Raw genomic sequence first — 26,592 nt, 5'->3', positions numbered from 1 at the left:
TTTCTTAAGTTTACTCTCAACCCATAACTGCACTGATTAGACTGTTCATTCCATTGAACATGTCCTGTAATTCTTCTTCACAGTCACTGAGGTTAGCAATGTCATCAGTGAATCTTATCATTGTTATCGTCTCATCCTTAATTTTAATCCCGCTCTTGAACCTTTTTTCTATTTCCATCATTGCTTCTTCAATGTATAGATTTAACAATAGGGATAAAGGACATTATCACTGTATTACACACTTTTTAATCCAAGCACTTCCTTCTTTGTCTTCCAATCTTACCATTCTCTCTTGGCTCTTGTAGATATTGTATATTTTCCCTCTTTCTCTCTAGCTTTCTCATTTTTTTCTCAGAATTGCAAACATCTTGCACCATTTTATATTGTTGAACACTTTCTCTAGGTCAACCAGTCCAGTGGACATGTCTTTATTTTACTTAGTTGTTGCCTTCATTAATAAGCACATCATCAGAATTGCCTCTCTGGTGTCCTTACCTTTCCTAAACTGATCGTCATCTAGCAGCTCCTGAATTTTCTTTTCCTTTCTTCTGTATATTATTTTTGTCGGCAACTTTGATGCACGAGATGTTAAGCTGATTTGTGATAGTTCTCACACTTATCTCCCATTGCTTTCTTCTGAACTGTGTGGGTATTTTTCCAGAAATCTGATATTACATCTTCGGTCTCACAGTCTACACACCAACTTGCATATTTGATATTTGGTTGCCGCTCCCTGCCTCCACCACCCAATGATTTTCTGAAACCATTCTGATGGAATGTAATCTGTTGCTTCTGCCTTACTTGACTAAGTTTTACAAAGCTCGGTTACACTGTGACCCTAATAAAGGACATCCTAAGTCATTTACATCAACTCTTATTTTTTCTTCTATCATGTCTTCAGGCAAGTCCTCCTCCTCCAAGAGACCTTCAATTTACACTGTCCAGTTATCTGTCCTTGGCTGTACTGGAAATGGCTATGTCACAGCTTAGCTGGGAAGGTAAGGGAATTAGAATTAATGGAAGAAGGCTTACCAACTTGAGATTTGCTGATGATACTGCCTTACTGGCCAACAACTTCACAGAGCTCCAAAACTTAGTTACAGATCAGAATATCAGTTGGTTGGCTTGAACATGAACCTTTACAAAACAAAAGTAATGTCCAACAAATGGGTCCCAGTTGGAGATGTGAAAGTCGAGGACAGTCCATTAGAAGAGGTCAGTGAATATATCTACCTTGGCCAGATTATAAATATGAAAGGAGATGTAAGGCCAGAAACCTATCAGTGCATCAAGCTTGGCTGGCAAGAATTTGGGATGAATTCAACAGTATTCAGATAAAAAATGCCAGTAAATCTGAAGAAAATAGTATTTGATCTATGCATTCTTCCTGTGCTGACATTTGGTTGTGAGACATGGACACTGAACTCATTTACAAAAGGGAAAGTTAGGGCAACACAGAGAGCCATGGAAAGATCAATGCTGGGCTGTACAGGAAAGGACAGGAAAAGGGCAGATGACATCCGGTCTGTCACGAAGGTTAAGAACGTCTTAGAGACAATACGCTCCTTGAAATGGCAGTGGGCTGGCTACGTCGCAAGGAGATAAGACAGCAGGTGGACAAAGTAGCTAGTACTGGAGTGGAGTCAAAGAGAGCATCGGAGGCTTAGAGGAAGACCATCGGACAGATGGGACAAATATATCAAGGAGATCGTTAGTAGCACCTGGCAGAGAACTGCCCAAGACCATTCCACTTGGAGAGGACTGCTGAAAGCCTACCTGAATCCATGACTCAAAGAGGCCACATCATTTAATGATTGAATTGGCTGATAATGATGATGAGTTATCTGCCACTACTATGCATTCAGTATTGGAATTTATCTGGAACTCTTAATGTTGACACATTTGCATTTAATTCCACCAAAGGCTGTGTTGACTTTTGTATATGCTCGATCAGTCCTTCTGACAACCATTTCTTTGCATTTTTTCATTCAACCATTTCATCTTGGCTTCCCTGCACTTTCTTTTTATTTAATCCCTATGTCTCATATTCCTGTCTTTTCCTGAAAATTTTTGTACTTCCTTATTTCGTCAATGAATTTAAGTTACCTAAGGTTTCTTCAGTTACTTTGTCCAACTTCTGTGATTTTCCTTTTTAGAGATGTTAATTCCACTTCAACTGAACCACCTACTATAGTATTCTTTATTGCAGTATCTACAGATTTAGAGAGCCTCAAAAGCATTTCATCATTCCTCAGTACTTCAATATCCCACTTATTCCTGCATTAATTCTCCCAGAGGATTCTCTTAAACTATTTGTCATTCCTAAACTGTTATTCAAGTCTACATCTGCTTCTAGATACACCTTACAGTCCAATATCTGATATTGGTATCTCTGTCTGACCATGATGTAATCCAGCTGGGATCTTACGGTGTCTCTGGGGTTTTTCAAAGTATGCCTCCTCATTATTTTCGAACAATATATTCACCACTACTAACCAAAATTTGTTGCAGAACTCAATTAGTATTTCTCTTTTCTGATTCCTACTATCAAGCCCATATCTCATGTACCTGTGTCTTGTATTCCTTCCTCTATTACCACATTCCAGTCATCCTCTACTGTTAAATTATCATTTCTCTTTACATAGAGAATTACCCATTCAATATCCTCCTACACTTCTGTAATCTCTTCACTTTCTGCTTGTGACACTGGCACATACACCCGAACTATTGTTTTTGGTGTTGATTTGCTGCTGATTCTGATGAGAACAAACTTATCACTGAACTGTTCACAGTAACTCACTGTCTGCCATACCTTCCTATTTATAATGAACCTGCTCCAGCCATACAATTTTCTGCTGCTGTTGATATGATCCTACATCCTGCTGAGTAGAAATCCTTATCTTCTTTCCATTTCATTTCAATCTGCCTCCACTATAGCTAGATTGGAGCTTCCTATTTCCTTTTTCAGAGTTTCTGGCTTGCTTACCTACCACATTCAAATTTCTCACATTCAACTTGTAGAATGTTTTTGCTGATTGTTCAGTTTTTTCCTCATGGCTACTTCCCCCCCTCCTCCCCCCTCAGTCCCCTCCCAGAGATCAAAATAGGGGCTAATCCAAATTTTTTGCTAATGGAGGGATCATCATGACACACTTTTTCATTTATAGGCCACATGTCCTGTGGATCCATGTTTTAACGCAGTGGCTTGCATTACTTTCTGCATCCTCATGCTGTTGGTCATACATGAGTCTTTTGTCTTTTAGGAGCAGTTTCCCACACCAAAGGCATGAGGCTTGTTGGCAGAATGAGGGTGACTCCTCACACCAGAAGTCTCTGGCTGCAATTGTTGATGCTTTTATTCGAAATTTAAGCAGAGGGTGGGTCCAACATGGAACCCAGGACATTTTGATTGCTATCCACAGACACTACCCCTAGCAGGGGCTATAAACATGATGTAGGGAATGTTGTTGTTGTTGTGGTCTTCAGTCCTGAGACTGGTTTGATGCAGCTCTCCATGCTACTCTATCCTGTGCAAGCTTCTTCATCTCCCAGTACCTACTGCAACCTACATCCTTCTGAATCTGCTTAGTGTATACATCTCTTGGTCTCCCCCTACGATTTTTACCCTCCACGCTGCCCTCCAATACTAAATTGGTGATCCCTTGATGTCTCAGAACATGTCCTACCAACCGATCCCTTCTTCTGGTCAAGTTGTGCCACAAACTTCTCTTCTCCCCAATCCTATTCAATACTTCCTCATTAGTTATGTGATCTACCCATCTAATCTTCAGCATTCTTCTGTAGCACCACATTTCGAAAGCTTCTATTCTCTTCTTGTCCAGACTATTTACCGTCCATGTTTCACTTCCATACATGGCTACACTCCATACAAATACTTTCAGAAATGACTTCCTGACACTTAAATCTATACTCGATGTTAACAAATTTCTCTTCTTCAGAAACGCTTTCCTTGCCATTGCCAGTCTACATTTTATATCCTCTCTACTTCGACCATCATCAGTTATTTTGCTCCCCAAATAGCAAAACTTCTTTACTACTTTAAGTGTCTCATTTCCTAATCTAATACCCTCAACATCACCTGACTTAATTCGACTACATTCCATTATCCTCGTTTTGCTTTTGTTGATGTTCATCTTATATCCTCCCTTCAAGACACCATCCATTCCGTTCAACTGGTCTTCCAAGTCCTTTGCTGTCTCTGACAGAATTACAATGTCATCGGCGAACCTCAACATTTTTATTTCTTCTCCATGGATTTTAATACCTACTCCAAATTTTTCTTTTGTTTCCTTTACTGCTTGCTCAATATACAGATTGAATAACATTGGGGAGAGGCTACAACCCTGTCTTACTCCCTTCCCAACCACTGCTTCCCTTTCTTGTCCCTCGACTCTTATAACTGCCATCTGGTTTCTGTACAAATTGTAAATAGCCTTTCGCTCCCTGTATTTTACCCCCGCCACCTTTAGAATTTGAAAGAGAGTATTCCAGTCAACATTGTCAAAAGCTTTCTCTAAGTCTACAAATGCTAGAAACGTAGGTTTGCCTTTCCTTAATCTTTCTTCTAAGATAAGTCGTAAGGTCAGTATTGCCTCACGTGTTCCAGTATTTCTACGGAATCCAAACTGATCTTCCCCAAGGTCGGCTTCTATTAGTTTTTCCATTCGTCTGTAAAGAATTCGAGTTAGTATTTTGCAGCTGTGACTTATTAAACTGATTGTTCGGTAATTTTCACATCTGTCAACACCTGCTTTCTTTGGGATTGGAATTATTATATTCTTCTTGAAGTCTGAGGGTATTTCGCCTGTTTCATACATCTTGCTCACCAGATGGTAGAGTTTTGTCAGGACTGCCTCTCCCAAGGCCGTCAGTAGTTCCAATGGAATGTTGTCTACTCCGGGGGCCTTGTTTCGACTCGGGTCTTTCAGTGCTCTGTCAAACTCTTCACGCAGTATCGTATCTCCCATTTCATCTTCATCTACATCCTCTTCCATTTCCATAATATTGTCCTCAAGTGCATTGCCCTTGTATAGACCCTCTATATACTCCTTCCACCTTTCTGCTTTCCCTTCTTTGCTTAGAACTGGGTTTCCATCTGAGCTCTTGATGTTCATACAAGTGGTTCTCTTATCTCCAAAGGTCTCTTTAATTTTCCTGTAGGCAGTATCTATCTTACCCTTAGTGAGATAAGCCTCTACATCCTTACATTTGTCCTCTAGCCATCGCTGCTTAGCCATTTTGCACTTCCTGTCGATCTCATTTTTGAGACGTTTGTACTCCTTTTTGCCTGCTTCATTTACTGCATTTTTATATTTTCTCCTTTCATCAGTTAAATTCAATATTTCTTCTGTTACCCAAGGATTTCTACTAGCCCTCGTCTTTTTACCTACTTGATCCTCTGCTGCCTTCACTACTTCATCCCTCAAAGCTACCCATTCTTCTTCTACTGTATTTCTTTCCCCCATTCCTGCCAATTGTTCCCTTATGCTCTCCCTGAAACTCTGTACAACCTCTGGTTCTTTCAGTTTATCCAGGTCCCATCTCCTTAAATTCCCACCTTTTTGCAGTTTCTTCAGTTTTAATCTACAGGTCATAACCAATAGATTGTGGTCAGAGTCCACATCTGCCCCTGGAAATGTCTTACAATTTAAAACCTGCTTCCTAAATCTCTGTCTTACCATTATATAATCTATCTGATACCTTTTAGTATCTCCAGGGTTCTTCCACGTATACAACCTTCTATCATGATTCTTAAACCAAGTGTTAGCTATGATTAAGTTGTGCTATGTGCAAAATTCTACCAGGTGGCTTCCTCTTTCATTTCTTAGCCCCAATCCATATTCACCTACTACGTTTCCTTCTCTCCCTTTTCCTACACTCGAATTCCAGTCACCCATGACTATTAAATTTTCGTCTCCCTTCACTATCTGAATAATTTCTTTTATTTCATCATACATTTCTTCAATTTCTTCGTCATCTGCAGAGCTAGTTGGCATATAAACTTGTACTACTGTAGTAGGCATGGGTTTCGTGTCTATCTTGGCCACAATAATGCGTTCACTATGCTGTTCGTAGTAGCTTACCCGCATTCCTATTTTCCTATTCGTTATTAAACCTACTCCTGTATTACCCCTATTTGACTTTTTTTTATAACCCTGTAGTCACCTGACCAGAAGTCTTGTTCCTCCTGCCACCGAACTTCACTAATTCCCACTATATCTAACTTTAACCTATCCATTTCCCTTTTTAAATTTTCTAACCTACCTGCCCGATTAAGGGATCTGACATTCCACGCTCCGATCCGTAGAACGCCAGTTTTCTTTCTCCTGATAACGACATCCTCTTGAGTAGTCCCCGCCCGGAGATCCGAATGGGGGACTATTTTACCTCCGGAATATTTTACCCAAGAGGACGCCATCATCATTTAATCATACAGTAAAAGCTGCATGCCCTCGGGAAAAATTACGGCCGTAGTTTCCCCTTGCTTTCAGCCGTTCGCAGTACCAGCACAGCAAGGCCGTTTTGGTTATTGTTACAAGGCCAGATCAGTCAATCATCCAGACTGTTGCCCTTGCAACTACTGAAAAGGCTGCTGCCCCTCTTCAGGAACCACACGTTTGTCTGGCCTCTCAACAGATACCCCTCCGTTGTGGTTGTACCTACGGTACAGCTATCTGTATCGCTGAGGCACGCAAGCCTCCCCACCAACGGCAAGGTCCATGGTTCATGGGGGGGGGGGGGGGGGGATGTAGGGAATACATTTGCTAATTAGCTTTGAGTGATAGTGCCTGTATGTGAAGGTTTTAATGAGACCTGCAGCATATTGGGCAAAGGAATTCTCATCACTGATGACGGCTGTCATAGTGCTGGTAATGTTGATAGCTGATGGGCCTGATATGGACAAAAGTGCTGATGTAGCCACGACAGAGGTGGAGGTCAATGTACAGGAAGGTCGCATACTGGGCTGAGGAGGACCAGGTGAAATGAACCCAAGAAAAGGTATTAAAGCTGTGGAGGAATAAGCCTAGTGTTTAATGGTCTTGGCTCCAGATCTCTTAGATATCATCAGTCAACCTGAACAAGACATAGTGTTGGGAGGCCTGGAAGGTTTTGTTTAACACATTGCAGTCGGGCCACAGATACTACTGCAATCCCTCAGAAGTCGTAGACTTTTGCGCCTTTTTTACATGGCTTCTGACCAAAAGGTAATGAAGGAAAGCAAAACCTTTTAACTGATGTGTGTGTTATCATCCTATATCTAAACATCTGTTTAAAGTTTTTTGTAAGATATCATATATTTACAGAATTATTATATTTTGAAAATTAGATGATTCAGAGGTAGAAAAAAAGTTTGAAATTGCAAGAAATCAGAATTTATTATAAAATAAATGTACAAAATTATTTCATTGAATTTTTACAACTCTTTTCATTGAGTAAAATTTGTCTTTGTGTGATATTGCTTGAAACAGTCAGGTAGACACAATCCTACATTACATTCTTCACACCACCATCTCGTCTCCCTTCTCACTCGTTTGCCAGTACTCCGTGCGCCCTTCTCAGAGCAAACAATGCAATATCTTGATGCATATTTCTTGCTTGTTGTCGATGGGACGTGAGTGGGGAAATGCCTTGCTGTTAGCCTGTTTGCTGCTGAACCCTGCTTTTCATTTTCGTTGAAAACTTCCCCGGATTTCTCCAGTATTTGTTTTCCCAGGTTCACCATAAAAGTAAACAAGCTGGTTCGTTTGTGAGAGACAGGCCGAAGTTTCTTGTACAGAATGTAAGAATTGACCACGCACATCATAAATACATGAAAAAATACCTTTTTCCACCATTTCATTGTTCGTCGTTGAAAATAATAGTAGGTCACCAGCTGATCTCCATGATCAACACCAGTTTTATTTTTATTATAATGAAGTATGAGATCAGGCTTCAGTTTTTCTACCATTCCAGCCTTGGATTTTGTCTTAGTAACACTACTTGTCATTCTATGTTTGGTAGAACGGGCAAACACATCCCTAGTATCTTTCCAGCGAAGTGCTAGCATGGAATTTTTTCTCTTGAATACGATTTCACCTCTTCTTAGTTTATTCTGTTTGAATTCCTGTGGTAGGCCTCTTCTGTTTCTCATTACTGTGCCAACAGCAGATGTGCCCTCATCAAACAACTTTTCAAATAATTTTACAGAAGTATAAAAGCGGTCCATGTACAATGTATGACCCTTACGTAGATAACTGTTGCACAAACGTAGCACCACTGAATCTGCACTGTTGTCTTTTTCACCTGCACCAGTGTACACTTCACAGTTCAAAACATATCCTGTTGCTGAATCACTTAGAATGAAAAATTTTATACCATACCTGCTCGGTTTGTTCTTGATATATACTCGAAATCGAATTCTCCCTCTGAATGGACATAAACCTTCATCAACTGTGAGATTCTCGCCAGGAGAAAAACTGTTCTTGCTTTTCAGTACAAAGTTATCAAAAAAAGGTCAGATTTTGTGTATAGGATCATGGTTTGGTTGACCCCTTCGTACATAATTGTCGTTGTTATTTACGTGAAGCATAAAGTAAATTGACCTAAATCTGTCTCTTTTCATGATTTTTGCAGGTAAGGAGGAATCTAGCATTAGGTCATTGCTCCAATAGTCCGTAATATTTGGTTTGTGTACAAGGCACATGTGAATAATTATAGCAAAAAACTGATACATCTCATATAGCTTCACAGCAGACCAATTGGCCCAAAGCGATCTGGAAGTTATTTTATTTTGCATCCGCAATTTGGAAATTGTTGCTGCAGCGTAGCGGTTTGTTTCTGTCTTTATATTTTTGATGACATTTGCGTCAATAAAGACGCTCCAACAGTCAAATTCAGTGCTTTCGGCGCTCAAAGGTGCCAAGACATTACTTACGCCTTCAAAGAGCGGTAATTGTTGTAGGACATCATCATTTACCCATTCAACAACGTTGTTTTGGGACTGCTGTTGTTGTATTCTGCCTCTGCCTTTTTGAATGGGAGCTTCACACTCTTCTAATACGTCTGATAGCTCATTTTCATTTTCGGACCACTCATTGTTACCTTCGAAATAAATGACATAAGTCAGTGAAACTGCCGAGATTATAATTGTGATTCGTAAACACAATGACTGACCATTATAATTACCATCTATTTCAGAAGAACTATTTTCAGTTTGAAATCCATCATCGTCAATTTCAGATCCAGACTCTTCCAGCAGCCTCAGAATTTCCTCTTCATTCAAATTGTCCCCCATTTTACGACAAACGTTTGCGATAAAGACAACTACATAAGCACACTGCAAGAGTGAATGCGCGGGAATTGTTTTGGCGCCTTTTTTGAGTGACATAGCGCTTAGAGGATGCAGGAACACCATCTAGCGGTCGTCCGATGTACTACAAGACCGAAACACTCAACTCCAGATGTCACTACACGGATATAATGCGCCGCAACCTGAAATAATAATCGAGAAGGCGGCGCTCGGAGAATCTCCGAGCGCCGACTGTTACGGCAATAAATGTGCGCTCGTAGTTTCTACGGGCAACGACCGGAATGTGTTAAAGTATCCATCAACAGATTCGCGTAGGATAGTACCATGTGGGTATCAATGGCTGTGCTGCGAATTTGTTTATATATCTTCCCCTTAAAGGAGAAGTAGTTATTTGTGAGGATGGAAATAATGTGTAAGGAATGATGTGATAGGTTTGGAGTCAGAAGGACATTGGTACAGGTAGTGTTTAACAGCAGCAAACCCACTTGCATGGGGGATGTTGGTGGATACGAAGGTGGTACAACAGTGACAAGTAGGAATCCAGATGGTCGTGGGCTAAGGATGGTCAACAGTCAATGAATGAAGTGGTTCGTATCTTTAATATGAGAGACCGCACTATGGGCTACTGGTTGGAAATCTTGGTTGATAAGAGGAGAGATTCTGTCACCAGGAGCCCAGCTACAATGGGGAGTCCAAGATTGTTGGGTTTTGAGAAGCATGCGAAACATTAAACCTGGCCTCTCCCAGTTCATACAACCAACCAATTGTGACCCTCCCCCTCTCCCACCTACCCATCCTCTGGTTACTTTCCAGGATTTCCTCACCTCCAACTTGGCTTCACCATACTTTTCCAGGTCCCTGTTCAAGAACAAAACCCTCTCAATGGAAGAAAGAACAACTATCCACAACCTCAAGACAGACCCTGATTTAATTATCTTTCATGCAGACAAAGGCTCCACCACTGTCATGATGAATCTCAGCAATTACCTGACAGGAGCCATCTGCCAACTGTCTGACTCCTCTGTCTACAAAGCCCTGGCACAGTGATCCCATTAAAGATTTATTTATTTAGCTTATGGTGCTATACACATGGTTTACACTAATTAAATTATGAAATCATATGATAAAATACACTATAAAATACGTAAGTGAAGGATACATATTCAGATAAAATATAATACTTGAACACAATAAAAAGTAACATCACAGCAGATATTTTGCATTACACAAGTCTTCAAATTCTGACATCCAAATTGGCGACCCATTCGAGGCAGGGCGGTGTGGCATTGAAGAAGTCAGCCCGACTACCCTGGTAGGCTCTTAATTCACAGTCCTTGGCGATGTGCTGTATTGTTTGATTAGGTGCCCCACAGTCACAGCTAGGTCTGGGAAGCTTTCCCCACTTATGTAGATTGTGTGCACATAGTCCATGTCCTGTTCGGATTCTGTTTAGGCTTTTCCATAGCTGTCGTGGAAGTTCAAAGCCCTGAGGTTTCTCTGATGGACAGATAAGTTCACAGTTGTCAGGGGAGGCACCATCACTCCAGCTCTCATGCCATTTCAAGCAACTTCCATAATACGAATTTGACCCTCACTACCCCAACAGAAATAATGTCCATCATAAAATCTTTAAAATCAAAAACATCTAGTGGGTATGATGAAATATCAACAAAGTTAATTAAAGAATGTGATTCTGAGCTAAGTAACATATTAAGCTATCTGTGTAACCAGTCATTTATCAGTGGAATATTTCCTGAATGGCTGAAATATGCTAAAGTTAAGCCACTGTTTCAGAAGGGAGATAAAGAAATAGCATCAAATTTCCGTCGAATTTCACTGTTGCCAGCGTTCTCAAAAATTTTCGAAAAAGTAATGTACAGTCGACTTTATAACCATCTTATCTCAAATAACATACTGTCAAAGCCACAGTTTGGATTTCTAAAAGGTTCTGATATTGAGGAGGCTATCTACACTTACAGTGAAAATGTGCTTAATTCATTAGACAAAAAATTGCAGGCAACTGGTATATTTTGTGATCTGTCAAAGGCATTTGGCTGTGTAAATCACAATATCCTTTTAAGTAAATTAGAGTATTATAGTGTAACAGGAAATGCCGAAGAATTGTTCAAATCTTATATCTCTGGCAGGAAACAAAGGGTGTTATTAGGAAAGAGACATGTATTAGCTATCAGGCATCATCCAACTGGGAACTAATTACATGTGGGATCCCACAAGGTTCCATTTTGGGGCCCTTACTTTTTCTTGTGTATATCAATGACCTTTCATCAGTAACATTACCAGATGCCAAGTTTGTTTTGTTTGCCACCTCATTTTTTAATGAACACTATATAAAAGTCATTTTACAAATACTAATGCACTGAATTTAAAATAAAATGTTTTTATTTATTTATAAAGTAATAAACATGTAATACAACTACTATAATACTTATTTTAAGAAGTCAGGCAGAAAAGCTTGGAGCTTACTACAGTAGTTGGGGGGGAAGTAAACCACCAATCAAAGTAGCTTGTACAGTGCTACCAGACCAGATAGCAAGTCGAATTGTATCGCTATCTAGAGCACCAAGAGACAAACACCACACACAAAAAGTAAAAGGGGAATACAGAAATATACAGCGAACAACACCTCAAGAAAGTGAGTACTCTCTGAGCTTCACAATTGAAGAGCTAGAAGCTGCTCTCAGTGATGTTAAAATGGGTAAGGCGCCTGGTTATGATGGAATGCACCCTGAATTCCTGACTCGATGTGGGAAGGAAACGAAGAAATAGCTGACCAAGTTTTCCTCATGCATACTAACATCAGACTGCCTGCCACAAGCTTTTAAAATTACTAAAATAATTGCTGCACTGAAACCAAACAAACCATCAGATAAAGCTGAAAGTTACCACCCTATCGCTCTTCTCAGCTGCTGCTACAAACTTCTGGAATGGCTACTCCTCAACAGGCTTGGCCCACGAATCCTAGAAGTCATCCCACCAGAGCAGGCAGGTTTCAGACCCAATAGGACCGGCACAGACCAGGTTCTAAGTCTAACGACATATATTGAAGCAGGTTTTCAAAAACAAAAAAAGACTGCGGTAGCTTTCATAGACCTAACAGCTGCCTATGACACTGTACGGAAGGAAGGACTTCTACACAAACTGATAAAAGTAATCCCATGCCGTATGACACTGAGACTTACCAACAACATGCTTTCGAATAGGTACTGCCAGGTGATAGAGGGTAATGACACAAGCAAACAGAGGAAACTGAACCCCAGGAAGGTAGCACTCTGGACTGAGGAGGACCAGGACCCACACTCCTCCCCCTTACATGCCCCACTCAGACTGCTGGTTTTGCTCAAAACAACATTGCATTCTGACTGGAGATAGTGGTCACAGCTGCACGAGGTGTGCTTGCTTGAGAGGAAGTGTTGTTTTCTTTTCTGAAGAAGGCTCTGGCTGAAAGCTCAATATGTAACAGTCTTTTTGTTGTGCCCTTTTGCAACTCAAAGTGTCATCTTTACAATGAGTAAGACTATCCTTTATATAATACTGGACTGTTAAATTGAAAGACAAACACATAGCTGAATGTTCGCTGCTTACTGCCTGATGGTGTTGTTGCAACCTAACTACAATAATATACTTACAGAATTATTCCAATAAGGATTCTAGCATTATTAATAATTTACAATAAAATAATGATGCAGCAGGGTTTTATGAGCTATAAGGATGACTGTGACTTATTTATGTAAACCTTAAATATTATTTACTTTGTCTGTGTAGTGAATGAAAGGATAAATAATTTTCCTTTTTTGTGCAAGTTATTTAGAGTATTATGATTCTAGACCATATATAATATAAATGGCATATAATAAACTCAAGAGTGTAGACATCAATGACAAAGTAGTTATGAGATAGATAAAATGTTTTAAATAACTGGAGGCCCACATTGACAAATGTGGGTTGGGTAATACAGAAGTAAAATACACAATACAACAAAGCAGGAAAGTAATAGGATGCATATTTTCTTTTTGGTGGAACAAGAACATTTTCACCAACAATAACAAAAAGAGTGGGTAAGCTAATGGCTGAAACTGTCCTATGCTATAGATCGGAACTATGGATTTTAGGTGCTGACTTCAAAAGAAGACCTGTGGAAATTGATTATTTGGATGAATGGATATGTTTGTATGGGCACGTAACAGCATGGTCTACAGTGCCCACACGAAAATAAATTGAGACGAGAGTCAGGGAGGTGGGGGAGGGGGGGGGGAGGGGGGGAAGAGCAAAGTAGGAAGATAAAACAGCTCAGAAAACAAAGGTAACAAAAATTGACAAACTATGTGCATAACCACACAGAAACATGGATCTAAGTACTGTATCAATATTAAAACATTAACTACGCAGGATGAAAGTGGTATAAGGAGCTAAAACAACAGAGCAGATGGGTGTGGCTGGCTGACTGCAAGAAGAAAAGAGGAGAAGCCAGCCACTCTGCAACACTTTAAAACCTCCAGCCTAAAACTTTAGGCCAGAGTTCAGACAAATCACAAAACTTTAAATCCTTAGTCACACTCATCTCATCATCAGCTAAAATAGAGTGAAGATCCCCACCAATATTTTTCTCTGTCCTTGCTTCACAGTACAAAATTCACTCTGTTAGCCACGTGGGGCAGTCGCGCGGCCTAAGGTGCCTCGCCACGGTTCGTGCAGCTGCCCCCGTCGGAGGTTCGAGTCCTCCTCCGGGCATAGGTGTGTGTGTGTGCTGTCCTTAACGTAAGTTAGTTTAAGTTAGATTAAGTAGTGTGTAAGCCTAGGGACCTCAGCAGTTTGGTCCTACAGTCCTTACACAAATTTCCAATTTACACTCTGTTAAAATATGGTGGATAGATATGTGCACGCCACAAGCACCACAACATGGGGGAGCCTCTCGCCGCTGTAAAAAACTGTGTGTGAGAGGGCAGTGCCCAATTCTAAAATGTGCGAGGGTCACTTCATCCACCTGAGCAACTGGCAGGAAGAACGCCACGGCCGGGTTGTTGACTTCACCAACCATAGCTTATTGGCCGTCCTTGCACCTGTTCCTTATCCCACAATTGCATGCACTTCCTGTGTAGTGCAGAAATGACAACCTGCAAGGAAATAATACTGTACCACATCCTGTCCTCTGCACACCTCCTTTGTGGCCCAATCGGCTTGTTCATTTCCCCGTATCCCTACATGACCTGGCACCCAGCAGAATGACACCTGCTTACTCCACCACTGCCATTGGAGCAAGTACAGTTGGTCACATATAAGCTGGACAAACTCCTCGGTGGGGTACAAGTTGTGTAATGATTGTAACACACTACGGGAATCAGAGCAGATGAGAAACCGTTTGCCTTGAATCAGATGCAGCTGCTCCAGTGCCTTCAGGATTGGGTGGAGCTCCACTGTGAAAATGGTATAATCGTAAGGAAGGCAAATCCTGGTGACATGTCTAAAATAAGCCTGGGTCTCTGGAGGAGCCAAGGTGGAAATCTGCTCCAACCTCGATGTAAAACATTATGACCGTGCGCGATTCTGTGCGCGAATCCACAGGGCCTTGTTGCCTGGCTGCCACTTACGAAAACGGCATGCCAGTGGAAGGTGAGCAATGGTATGGTATGCAGGTGTATATGGTGTGGACAGTGTTTTATGTGCCTGGTGCAACGTAAGTAGCCATCGCCTGATGTGAAGTGGTGGTTCACCAGTTTCTGCACACAGGCTGGGTATGGGGCTCATTCTGAATGCCCCAGTGGCCAACCAAATCCCTTCATGGTGCACTATGTCCAAATTTTTTAAATAAGAGGGTCTCACGGACCCATAGACGGTGCACCCATAGACGGTGCACCCATAATCCAGCCGAGATCGCACAAATACTCTGTAAAACTGGAGCAGACAAGTTCTGTCTACTCCCCATGTACTGTGGCTAAGACATTTTAAAATACTTAAAGCCTTAAGTGACTGTTTTTCAGGTCCTTAAGATGTGGTAATCATGTAAATTTGGAGTCAAATACAAGGCCCATAAAACTCACTGTGTCTTTAAAATTAAGAATAATGTCCTTCATCCTCAACTCAGGAAAGTTTAAAATGGAACAAGCATGGTTAAAAAGCACACACACATGCAGACTTCTCAGTGGAAAACTTAAAACCTCTCTTCTGCGCCCATTCATCCAAACATTGAAGAGTTAGTTGCAACTGACATGTTGCCGTTGCGATGTTTGAAGAAGAGTAAAACACAGAGACGTCATCCACAAACAAAGAACACTGGACAGGACTTTTCACTATGACCATAATGTTACTAACAGCCATGGAAAAAACAGTCACACTCAAAACGGCACTGACTCGGTATCTAAAATATCGTGGCGAGGGGAAGAACTGAATAAAAATGGGAAGACATCCACGAAAACCGCATTTGTGAAGCTGCTCCAGGATAAGATGCCTCCAAGTAGTATTGTAGGCCTTCTCGACGTCAAAAAATATACCTAGAAGGTGATGCCTATTTTGTAGCCACCTCCAATAGGGCCAAGTTATCAAATGTGGAGCAATACTTCCTGAACCTACACTGAAAGCGCCTAAGGAGTCGCCTGTCTTCTAAGATCCACACAAGGCGGCAGTTGACTACCCACTCCAAGGTCTTTCCCACACAGATAGTGATGGCAACACTATGGTAGCTGCTTGGGGATGTACAGTCTTTTCCAGGTTTTGAAAGAGGAATTAAAAGTGACCCAACGCCCAAATGCCATTAAAAAGTGCAAGGAAGATATCTTTGTTTCACCTTGTGAGGTGCTGCAGCATACTGTAATGGATTCTGTCATGACCAGGGGATATGTCACAATCCGCATACAATGCATAATCCAGCTCCCACATGGGAAATGGGCAACTGTAACCTTCATCAGATGTGGACTGTAAGTCCAAAGTACACCTTTCAGCTACTGCTCTATGGTGCTGGAAACCTATATCCTGACTGGCAGTTGCAGTAACTGTGCAAAATAGGCCACCATAGACTGGGCAACGTCTCGTGGATTGGTTTGGAGAGTCTGTTTCTCATTACAGCAGTCATGGGGCACCTCCCTCCTCTCCCATAAATTCTCCTGATGGTCTCCCATACAACAGAACTCTGTGGAATGATTAATGGTAATCAGGAACTGTTGCCACAACCTCTTCTTCCTCTCTCAAATATGATTCCGAGGGTTCCATCCTGGTCCCACAAGCAGCTAGGGAAATAAGGGTCCACTCAGACAGAGCCCTGCATACCTGAGTAAGTCTTATACAGCTGAGGTGCGGCAAGTTCCCCAGAGGTTGTCCACTTATAACTGTTCTACCTCAACAGCCATGCATCACATCAGTGCATAGTACACCTTGAGATTGAAGGTTTTTTTTATAGAAGTTTATTCTGTCCTCGTGATACGGGCTGTCAATTCAAAATCCCTATTCCCTGAGACACACAACATTCCACCGACGTGCTGCACGGTGGTTGCTGAAGAATGACCAGAGCTTTCGGTGACAGAGGACAGTTGGTGCTTACCAACCCCCAGATCAGGAAGCCCAGGGTTGCTAAGCCCATATGCAGCAAATGAATGCTGAGCCCCTGAGGGCAAATGGGTTATATACAAAGGAGTGCCAGATGCCAAGAATTGAGGAGGGAGTGGGAGAAAATAACACTGAAGTAAATGCTTGAATGAGGGCAAACTAAGCAGTAACAGACAGTTTCCTGGAGAGGGCAACCACAGTTCAGAGACATTATTACTGACAATAACAACACTGAATAACAGTTCAATTTACCATAAAAATTACAACAATTAAAAAGGCAAGAATGATAAAGCGTTTCCAAAAGCCACATAGCTGTATGAAGATGCTTTATTCACAACTACCAGTTTCGTGTCAGTATAAATGCATCTTCAGGTTTATAATGGTTACATTTCCATAATGTAGATGGACAATTATTGACTTCCAGCTTTCAGGAAGTTATCCACATTAAAAGTCAAACTGCAATGGTGGCTTGTCATAATAAAATCGAGTACATCCAAACATGCTTGTAAAAATGTACAAAGTATGTCTGCTGAATGAACCAAGTTGGATAACACCACATAGGATATATACCAAGATTCAGGAGACACCATCGGTATAAAACCAATGAAGTAAAACTTAAAATCCTGTGTAACGTGTGTGCTTCTGTCATATTGATAACTGGCCAATGTGGTGTAAGCAGCTCATAGAGGCTAGCAATACATTGATTATGCCATAGAGTGACACATTTATGATGGCCAGCATCTTTGATGCTTGGAGTCAGTGCTATATTGGGCCAGAGACAGGAAATAGAGGCACAGAGTAGCAGTCAGTGTGGCACGGAAAGTCGGCTGGCTCCTCCTGGGTATGTTCAGTACAGACTGAGAGAAAATCTGTTTGGCTAAAGGCACTCAACGACCCTTAGGAGAGATAACTGTTTTTCCAGATTTCGCGGTCGGGTAAGCACAGAGAGATGCCGTGCAACTGTGGTCTGAGGTGGAGATTGTTGGACTTCGTACAACAGTAGTATCGTTGGTAACCTATTGACAGCAAAAGATTAAGGCGGTATGTCTAATTGTGTGTATTATGCCTGTATTTTTCCTGTGTAACATGTGCCTACATTTACAGTTGTGCAGCCTGTTGTGGATACCCGAGGTTATATATCAGTATTTTGTTAACATTTTGCTACTATCAACATACAACTGACTCTCTTAGGAGTAGTTGTAATTCGTATGTTAGATCAAGCAATTTCTAACTTCACCATAACCTTTCTGTTTATATGTATGTCATACACCACGCCTGGGTAGATGACTGTGGAATAAGGAATTTCTGATTGATATAAGCAGAGAGACACTAAAGGCTCGCATTACAGTGACAAATATTCAAATATAGATTTACGTAGAAACAGATATTTAAGTATCTGAAGGGATATCCTTATCCTTCTATTTTTTTTTTTTTTTATTATTTGAAGAGGCATTAGTTGTTTTACTCATGTTGTTAGCACACAATGTCTCAGCTAATTTTGTGTCCAGTGGTATCTGAGACTCGTGTAAAGTTCTAGTGCCATAAGACTGACTGAATTATAATGTGTGACCATTGTGTCTTTTAAAAATAAAATTATCTGTGGGAGACTACGTAGTCTCTCAGTACTGTGACTGTAATTTTCTTGCAACTTGGTAAAATCCTGTGGGTATCTGCACTTAATGATATCAGTTTGCAGGAACTAATTACAGCTGTTTTCAGATTACCTAATGAAACGGTTGACATAATGCAACATTCATGGATCTCCTGTGAACACTGTCAGTAGTACTAGTAGGACGCCATTTGCCACTGTATAGTGCGTGACGCTTGTCGACTTATCAGGGCTGAAGCTACTCGGGCACCTGAGTTGTTGTCAACCGAGCTGCAGTAAAAAGGAATTCACTAATACTTGTCAGGTGTTGGTAATTTAAAGTAATCTTATGGGTTGTTAATGCTACCTCATTGTGACAGTATGTGAAATGATTTCACTGCCTGGTGGGCACGGTGTGGATATAAATTTGAAAAAACTTTTTAATTACTATTTACTTGTCAGTAGAAAATTGTGCCTGCTGGACTGAGTTGTGTAAATAACTATTATGGTTTTTGGTTTTTCCGATCAAGGAAATTCAAATAAGTTTTAACTGTGTAAATGGTCATTATGCTTTACTGTTTTTTTATTAAATAAATTCAAGGAAATTAAAATTTTAAAAGGAAGTAATTCTATTTACACTGGTGTCCATAATTAAAACAACAAACTGCTATTTTCCCATCCTGTGTCTAATTCACAATATAATCATACAAACTGTCTATAGATATCATTACGATTGTGTTCTAGATGGGAGATGGCATTCTGATCAACAGATAATCACACAAGCAATGACGTCAGGCACCTATCAAGCAGGATAGTGTTTGCAGGGTAGTCCCGCATCCACAATCACTGTGTACACAGTCACAGATGGTGCAGTATGGCACAGAGAAGACACCTACAGACACTCTGCTGTGGAGGGCGAATGGAAGTAGAAGAGTTGCAAATTGATGAGGCATGGTGGCTTAATGCGAATCATTGTGCTGTTTCTCAGACAAGGTGACAGTTTAGAGAGACCAAAACTGTATCCCAGAGACCAGGACAGGGCTGACCATGTGTGACATCAGAAAGAGTGGACTGTTATTTGGCTGCGAGGCTATGACAGTACAGAGACTGCAGCCATGTGTGTGCGAGTTGCATTTGCGTGAGTGTGTGTGTCGTCTAGTTTTGACGAAGGCCTTGCTGGCCGAAATCTTATTTGTGACAGTCATTTTGTTGTGTCTATCTGCAACTCAGAATTTCCACTATATGGTGAGTAGTGTACTGGTTGTTACCTATCTCGTTTCTTGATAACTGAATGATGTGGAATCTTTCGCGGTATATTGTGGTAGGACCACATTCGCACCACGTGTATGTAATTGAGAATAGTACGAGTAGTTCCAGCACAATTTCAGCAAGGCTTATTTATTAGTAGCTGCTGAAAGATTACACACTGCAGATCTCGTTTGTCTAGGGGTTTTCGAAGTTTTGTCTGCAAAATCATTACTCTAACAAGCATGGTCTGGGTTTTCTTCTTGTTTGAAATAAACACTACCGGATACAAATTACTTTCGGCTAAAAATAATATTTATTCGTACTTTTTGTTTAGTCACTACAATATTTTCACTACGAACATTGATACTCTAAAAATGCATTATACTGTACTGGTCACTTAAACACGTCCATCTCCCTCCAATACCGACAAAGAAGTGGCGGGCAAGCCAACATGTGCCCGGAAGTTGCAGACATTCCTGCATTCCAGATTCTTTGGTCTTCTGACCTTAATACACTCCAAAGACACATATAAATAAATACATATAAATATACAACATTTAACATCTCAAACAAATCCATTATTTATCATAAAAGAAAATATTCATAAATAAATAAATTAAATTCATTGTATGGCAACATAATGAAGTTATATTAACTCTTTAGTGTGGGCATCGTACTTTTCACATGAGATAAACTTTATCTCCGACATTTAATTACATTACAGTAGCAACTTTCCTTTTCATAATATTGTTACATTCCTTCCTGGATTTTTCACTGTTTAATAGAGTGTCTCTGTGTGAAGATGAGCACATCTTGCACTAGTGTGGAACTGTGGTCTTAGAAGGTCTGTCATAATGAGACAAAACAAGGACGGACACACACGGGATATGCATGTGATGATGAAGTAAGTTCATTTACAATACCTTTTCAGAGTACAGGTATACATGCAACATGTGGTAGAAAGAAGAGGTAGCACAAGAAAATGCTATGCTTTTTTTTTAACATCCGAAGAAAGAAGCAGGAAGCATGAATGAACAGTTTTCTATATTTTCATGTGTCACATTAGCTGTTTGTTCAAACAGACAGGATGAATTTCATTGTAAATTCCATATATTTATTCACTGACTATGTAAGCATAAATATAATTGAGCTGGTAAATAGTAATAAACTGTTTATAAATCCCACACAGGAGGTTACTGATACAACTTCTCTCCATTACTGTATATCTTGACTTGCCACGCATTCTTTAAAATGCTCCTCCATTATAAGAACAGAATGAATGAATACGTAAAATCAGTATAGATATGAGCCAGAACTGCTGATTGTTACAGTAAAACTGAACTCAGGTCAACCAAAACCAGGGTTATCTGAAAGACCTCTGAAAATCACAAATAAAAAAAATAAAATAAAATAAGAAGAACCTGTACTGGATGAAAATAATTCATGACAAGTGAGCTGGACCGCAGTTACAGGGGAGAGGTGAATGCCTGACCTCAAGTGGGTTCTCCACCCACCAACTCACTGCTCTCATAAACCTAAGCTGCCAATAATAAACCATTTTACCATAGTGGTTCTTTGCTTTATTGCATGTGGTGTGTTTTTGTGCTATGGTGACTAATTGGTAGTGTGTTGTGATTACCTTAGCTGGTAAATAAGCTGCCATTAATCAATCCAGAAAAGGAAGTTTATTGAAAAATGTTGCAGCTAATTAATGAGATGATGTTTCTAACATTTCAGAATGGGGGAAGTTGAAACGTAGAGCAATCTTTGATAAATTCTCATACTGAAAACATCTGACTTTGAAAAAGCATGTGAAGCTCTTTATCTTTGGTTCGTCCAACAATGAGAACAAGGCAAGCTTTGATATTGCAATAAAAAGCTAAAATGTTAGCCAAGTTTTTAGGTGAGGAATGAAAAGATTTTCCTTCAAAATCTTTGTGGTTAGACAGGTTTAAGAACAGCTGTAACAACTGAATGTATGTGGAGAAAAGTTATCTACAGACCCAGATGTGGCTCATGTTTTCAAAACATAGTCTGAAGATTACACCCAAGGCTACACTAATGAACAAATTTACGACGCTGCTTAGAGAGGAGTTAATTTCAAGTTGTTTCCTACAAAATCCTTAGCTTCCTCAAAAGAAACATCTGCCCCAGGACACAAAATGAAAAAAGAATGGATAACTGTTCTTTTGACATCAAACAAATGGTTCAAATGGCTCTGAGCACTATGGGACTTAACATCTGTGGTCATCAGTCCCCTAGAACTTAGAACTACTTAAACCTAACTAACCTAAGGACATCACACACATCCATGCCCGAGGCAGGATTCGAACCTGCGACCGTAGCAGTCGCATGGCTCCGGACTGAGCGCCTAGAACCGCTAGACCACTGCGGCCGGCTGACATCAAACACTTCTCACACATGAAGACTGGCCTCAGAGTGTATTGGGAGGTTGAAAAAATCTTATCCCTTGAAGCCTGTTGCCCAAAATGCACTACCAGTTTTTTTTTTTTTTTTAAATAGAGCCCTAGAAACACCCCTGGGTGTCTTGTGAATCTTTGCCAAATGGTTTAGAGACCATTTTGTACTGAAACTTGAAAAGTTATTGACAGAATAATGTCTGTCTAAAAAAGCCATCTTATTGATTAACAATGTGACTACACGCCCTCATGAGCTAAAAATTGGTGCTACTGTTGAGCGTTTCCTTCCCCCAAATATTACTGGTCTACTTCTTCAGACACTGGACAATGGCATAATAGTGACATTTAAATGTCACTACCATGGCTTATTTTAGCAACATCCTGCAAGATAGTGACACACACACACACACACACACACACACACACACACACACACACACAAAAGAGTGATACACTGAAGGCAAAGGCAGTAAATATGAAACACACAATTTGTTGCTGTATACCAATCTTGGATAATGTGAAACCATAAACTCTTCAAAGGAGCTGGAATGAACTGTATGATGGGCTTGAAGAAGATGACTCAGAGAATTTTGAAAATTTGACAGATATGAGAAAAAGAATTCCTAGATGTGAAGACATAGATATGCAAGATATGGATGAATGCATTGTTGTGGACAACGTGCAAGAAATCACAGACCAACACACTGTAGAAACAGTGCTGCATTCAAATAATGACACTATCTAAGAGCCTGAAGTAGGTGACGCGGATGATAGTGACAGCTGGCGATGGTTTTCGAGCACTAGAGGTAAGCCTACATTAAGACTGTTTCTTTCAAAAACTCTTCTGGGTATTGTATAACTCAGAAATTACAGCACATGTCATTGTTACAGGCTGTCCTACGATTAGTTCAACAATGCAATGAGTCAATGCTCGTTGATGTTTTCCTAATGAAACGATGGTGGGAAATCGCTGCTTGGAAGCGTAGAGGGACACAAGAAACAAACATAAATTACAGGGTGTTTTGAAAGAGTAATTTATAAATTTACATGTTACAAACTATTAAGTACAGTATACCATAAATTAATATACTGTAATTCCAAAAATGTAATTTTACCTTTAATAAAGAACATAAGCGAACCTACAAAGATATTTTTGATTCTGTCTGATCACCAAAACTTTTCAACAACATGTACTGTGATGATACAAAATAATGTAGTACATATTCAATGTTAATGGTTTAACTGAAAAACTGTTATTCACAATGGCTTCCCTGCTGTATTTTGGTTAGTTGTGGCTGTACTGTAATTATGTTCAGGAAACAAAATGTTCAGTACTGCCCATATACACATATAAAAGTGATCACATTATCCTAGCTTTTGGAACTAATAGTTACTTCCTTGGGGATGAAAGAGAAAGAAAGAAAGAGAGAGAGGGGTTGGGAAATATCTATTTATCATGACAATGTAATTCTACTAAACTTACCTCCTGCAAATTCATGTGTGCGGTGGAGGACACCTTGAAGAGTGGCAATTGTTTTCTCTAGGGCCAACTTTGTGTCTCCATCACTGTGGTACATCCAAGCAAGAAACAGTGCAGCAAACAAGTCACCAGTTCCAGTAAACACTCCTTTAATTCGTGGAATTCTTATGCTAAACTTCTTTCTCTCTTTATCTGAAAATTTAAAGTTGATGTAAGGAAAAAATCCACATAATAATTTCATGAATAAAAATACAGAAACATTTTGAAAGGAGTGACAGCAATAAATTTGAAATGCATTGACAAAAGTCAAATGTAGTCCAGAATTCTCAATTACACAAAACGTGTGCACCCACCCACCCATGCACCCACCCACCCACACACACACACACACACACACACACACACACACACACACACACACCATGCAAGATCTATCCTAAAAATAATTATTTCATTCCCAGAATGCCACAATAAGGGGATTTGGGGGAGGGGGGGGGGGGGGGTGGAGGACCAGAGGACGAGAAAGAAGTGAATGAGAGAGTGACAAAGGGTGGTGGTGGTGGGGGGGGGAGTGACCTAGCTCTATTGAGGATCTTCATCCTCCCTACGTTTATTTTGGGCTGTCCTCTCAAATTTAGAATTGGTTAAGCTACATAAATGCTTAGTATAAATTAGTGGATGGAAATAGCTGCTGAGTAGTGCAGGAGGGGAGGAGTGAGTGCTTTCCAGTATATGGACTAGTAATCTATGAGTAATTCCCATAATTATCAATGTGGGTAGACTGGCACTAGGTGTAGTTGTTGGTAGTATACTTAGCAGAAATAGCTTGGTATGCCCATTTCTGCCTGTTAATATACAACCTGGCTTGTTCCTGTTCCCTGATGGCTGTCTTTCATGATAGGGTTTATGGATCGAGATGTGTGTGAATGTGGAGAAAAAAAAAAAAATACCAAAATATGGTTTGCCATGTCTACAAACTTATAAATTTTGTTAATATTTTTCATATTTTTGGGCCATAGTCATGTAATAATGTTTGAACAATATTTCCACAATTTGACTGACCGAAGTCCTTTATTTCATACTACTACCACGATTTTGGTTCAAATGGCTCTGAGCACTATGGGACTCAACTGCTGAGGTCATTAGTCCCCTAGAACTTAGAACTAGTTAAACCTAACTAACCTATGGACATCACAAACATCCATGCCCGAGGCAGGATTCGAACCTGCGACCGTAGCGGTCTTGCGGTTCCAGACTGCAGCGCCACGATTTTGAACTTGAGTCATTATCATGTACACAAATGTTGGCTATAATTAGAATTTGTTAAGTGAAGTCATCAACAAGATCTATATATAGTAGTAGTAGTAGTAATAGTAGATCTTGATGATGACATCACTTAACAATATATAATTATACCCAACATTGTTGTATTTGATAATGGTTTAAGGCCCAAATCATGATACTAATATGAAATACAGTTAAATGGTGGAAATATCATTCAAACCTTAAAAATTCTGATTAGTCTTTGGACGAGTATTTGAGTGTATGATCACTGTAGAAACTTACTAGTAACTGAGTGTCAAGGCCCCCTGGAAACAATATGAGGAACTGACTTGCGATGTTGATTGGCAAACAGCAACATGAATTCTTCACTATTTAAAAAAAAGTGTGGTCTGCAAAAGTTTCTATAACTGCTGAAAAATTATCCTAAATCAGTATGACATGGCAGATTACTACCAGCCTCCGAGTTAATCTCATCACAAAACATAGCTTAGTTTCTTAATTATTATATTTTGTTAACACGAGTTTCTTACTGATGCCTTAGTATACCTTTTTTCCACCACTGTTTCTCTTTGAACTGCATCACAACTAATGTGAAAGATAGCATTTGTTAGAATCGGTCGTGAAGAGTCTGCCGAGTCTGGGGCAGAATACTGACATGAGTTATGTGGTCGGTTTAAGACATAAAGGCAAATATAACACATTTAGTTTAGTGGTGGAGAGAGAAAATGGTATTGTACATGATTTACACAGAAATGTATCTCAAGTTAATTATTTGAAATAACAGGGAGAATTACCACTGTTAATAGACTTATTTGTGTAAAAGGTAGAATTACTACTAATTAAACAGTCTACAGTATAAGGAAAAGGTGGAGTACTACTCACCGTAAAGTTGACACGTCGAGCTGCTGTCAGTCACAAAAAAGACACTTATAGTTAGTTTTTGGACAAAGCATCCTTCAGAGAAGGAAACACACATACATTCATTCACACAAGTGAGCACACCTCAGGCATACAAAATCACCATGTCTGGCAGCTTGTACTGGAATGCAACTGTCATATAGCATGGAAGCAGCAGTCTGGAGGGAGCCGGAAGGAGAAGGGATAGCAAGGTATTGGTGGGGGGCAGAGAAGAGCACTGTCTGGTAGAGCGTGCAGAGACTAGACTGTCAACAGGTGCAGTGTCGGGAGGCTGTGGGACAGGAAGGTGCAGAAGAAGGGAGGGAATGATGAGCGAAAAAAAGAGGGGAGCAGAGAAGGGGAAAGGGGCATGTGCACGCACTGGCGAAGGACAGAACAAATAGAGGGTGGGAGATGAGAATAGGGAGAAGGTAATAGGACAGAGGGGGTGGAAACTGTTGGGTGGAGGGCATGCGGCCAGGTAGAGGCTGGGATGATTTCAGGAGCAGAGAATGTGTTTTAAGGATATCTCCCATCTGTGCAGTTCAGAAAAGCTATTGTTGGAAGGGAGTATCCATATGGCTCAGGTAGTGAAACTGTCATTGAAATCAAGTGTGTTATGCTTAGCTGCATGTTGTACCACAGTGTGGCCTACTTTGCTCTTGACCACAGTTTGGATGTGGCCACTCATCCTGGTAGGCAGCTGGTTGGTAGTTGTACCAATGTAAAAAGCTGAACAATGATTGCAGCAGATCTGGTATACAACATGGCTGCTTTCACAGGTGGCCCAGCCTCTGATGGGGTAGTATAA

General features: G+C 40.3%; 1 protein-coding gene across 3 annotated transcripts in view; it reads right to left on the bottom strand.

The window, feature by feature from the left end:
• LOC124711416 (pyridoxal kinase) overlaps window positions 1–26,592 on the bottom strand; it is a 118,292-nt gene that overhangs the window by 8,315 nt on the left and 83,385 nt on the right. The window contains exons 6-7 of one of the 3 annotated variants that reach the window (XM_047241476.1): window positions 23,604–23,792; window positions 10,536–10,807 (exon numbers count right to left, since the gene is read on the bottom strand). In XM_047241476.1, coding sequence (XP_047097432.1) covers window positions 10,545–10,807; window positions 23,604–23,792 — 452 coding nt within the window. In that variant the 3' untranslated portion in view covers window positions 10,536–10,544. The other 2 variants (XM_047241478.1, XM_047241477.1) reach the window with 2 other exon arrangements.

Source organism: Schistocerca piceifrons, chromosome 8 (genome assembly GCF_021461385.2).
Source record: "Schistocerca piceifrons isolate TAMUIC-IGC-003096 chromosome 8, iqSchPice1.1, whole genome shotgun sequence".
Lineage (NCBI taxonomy): Eukaryota > Metazoa > Arthropoda > Insecta > Orthoptera > Acrididae > Schistocerca > Schistocerca piceifrons.
This window is presented reverse-complemented; position numbering and strand designations above follow the sequence as displayed.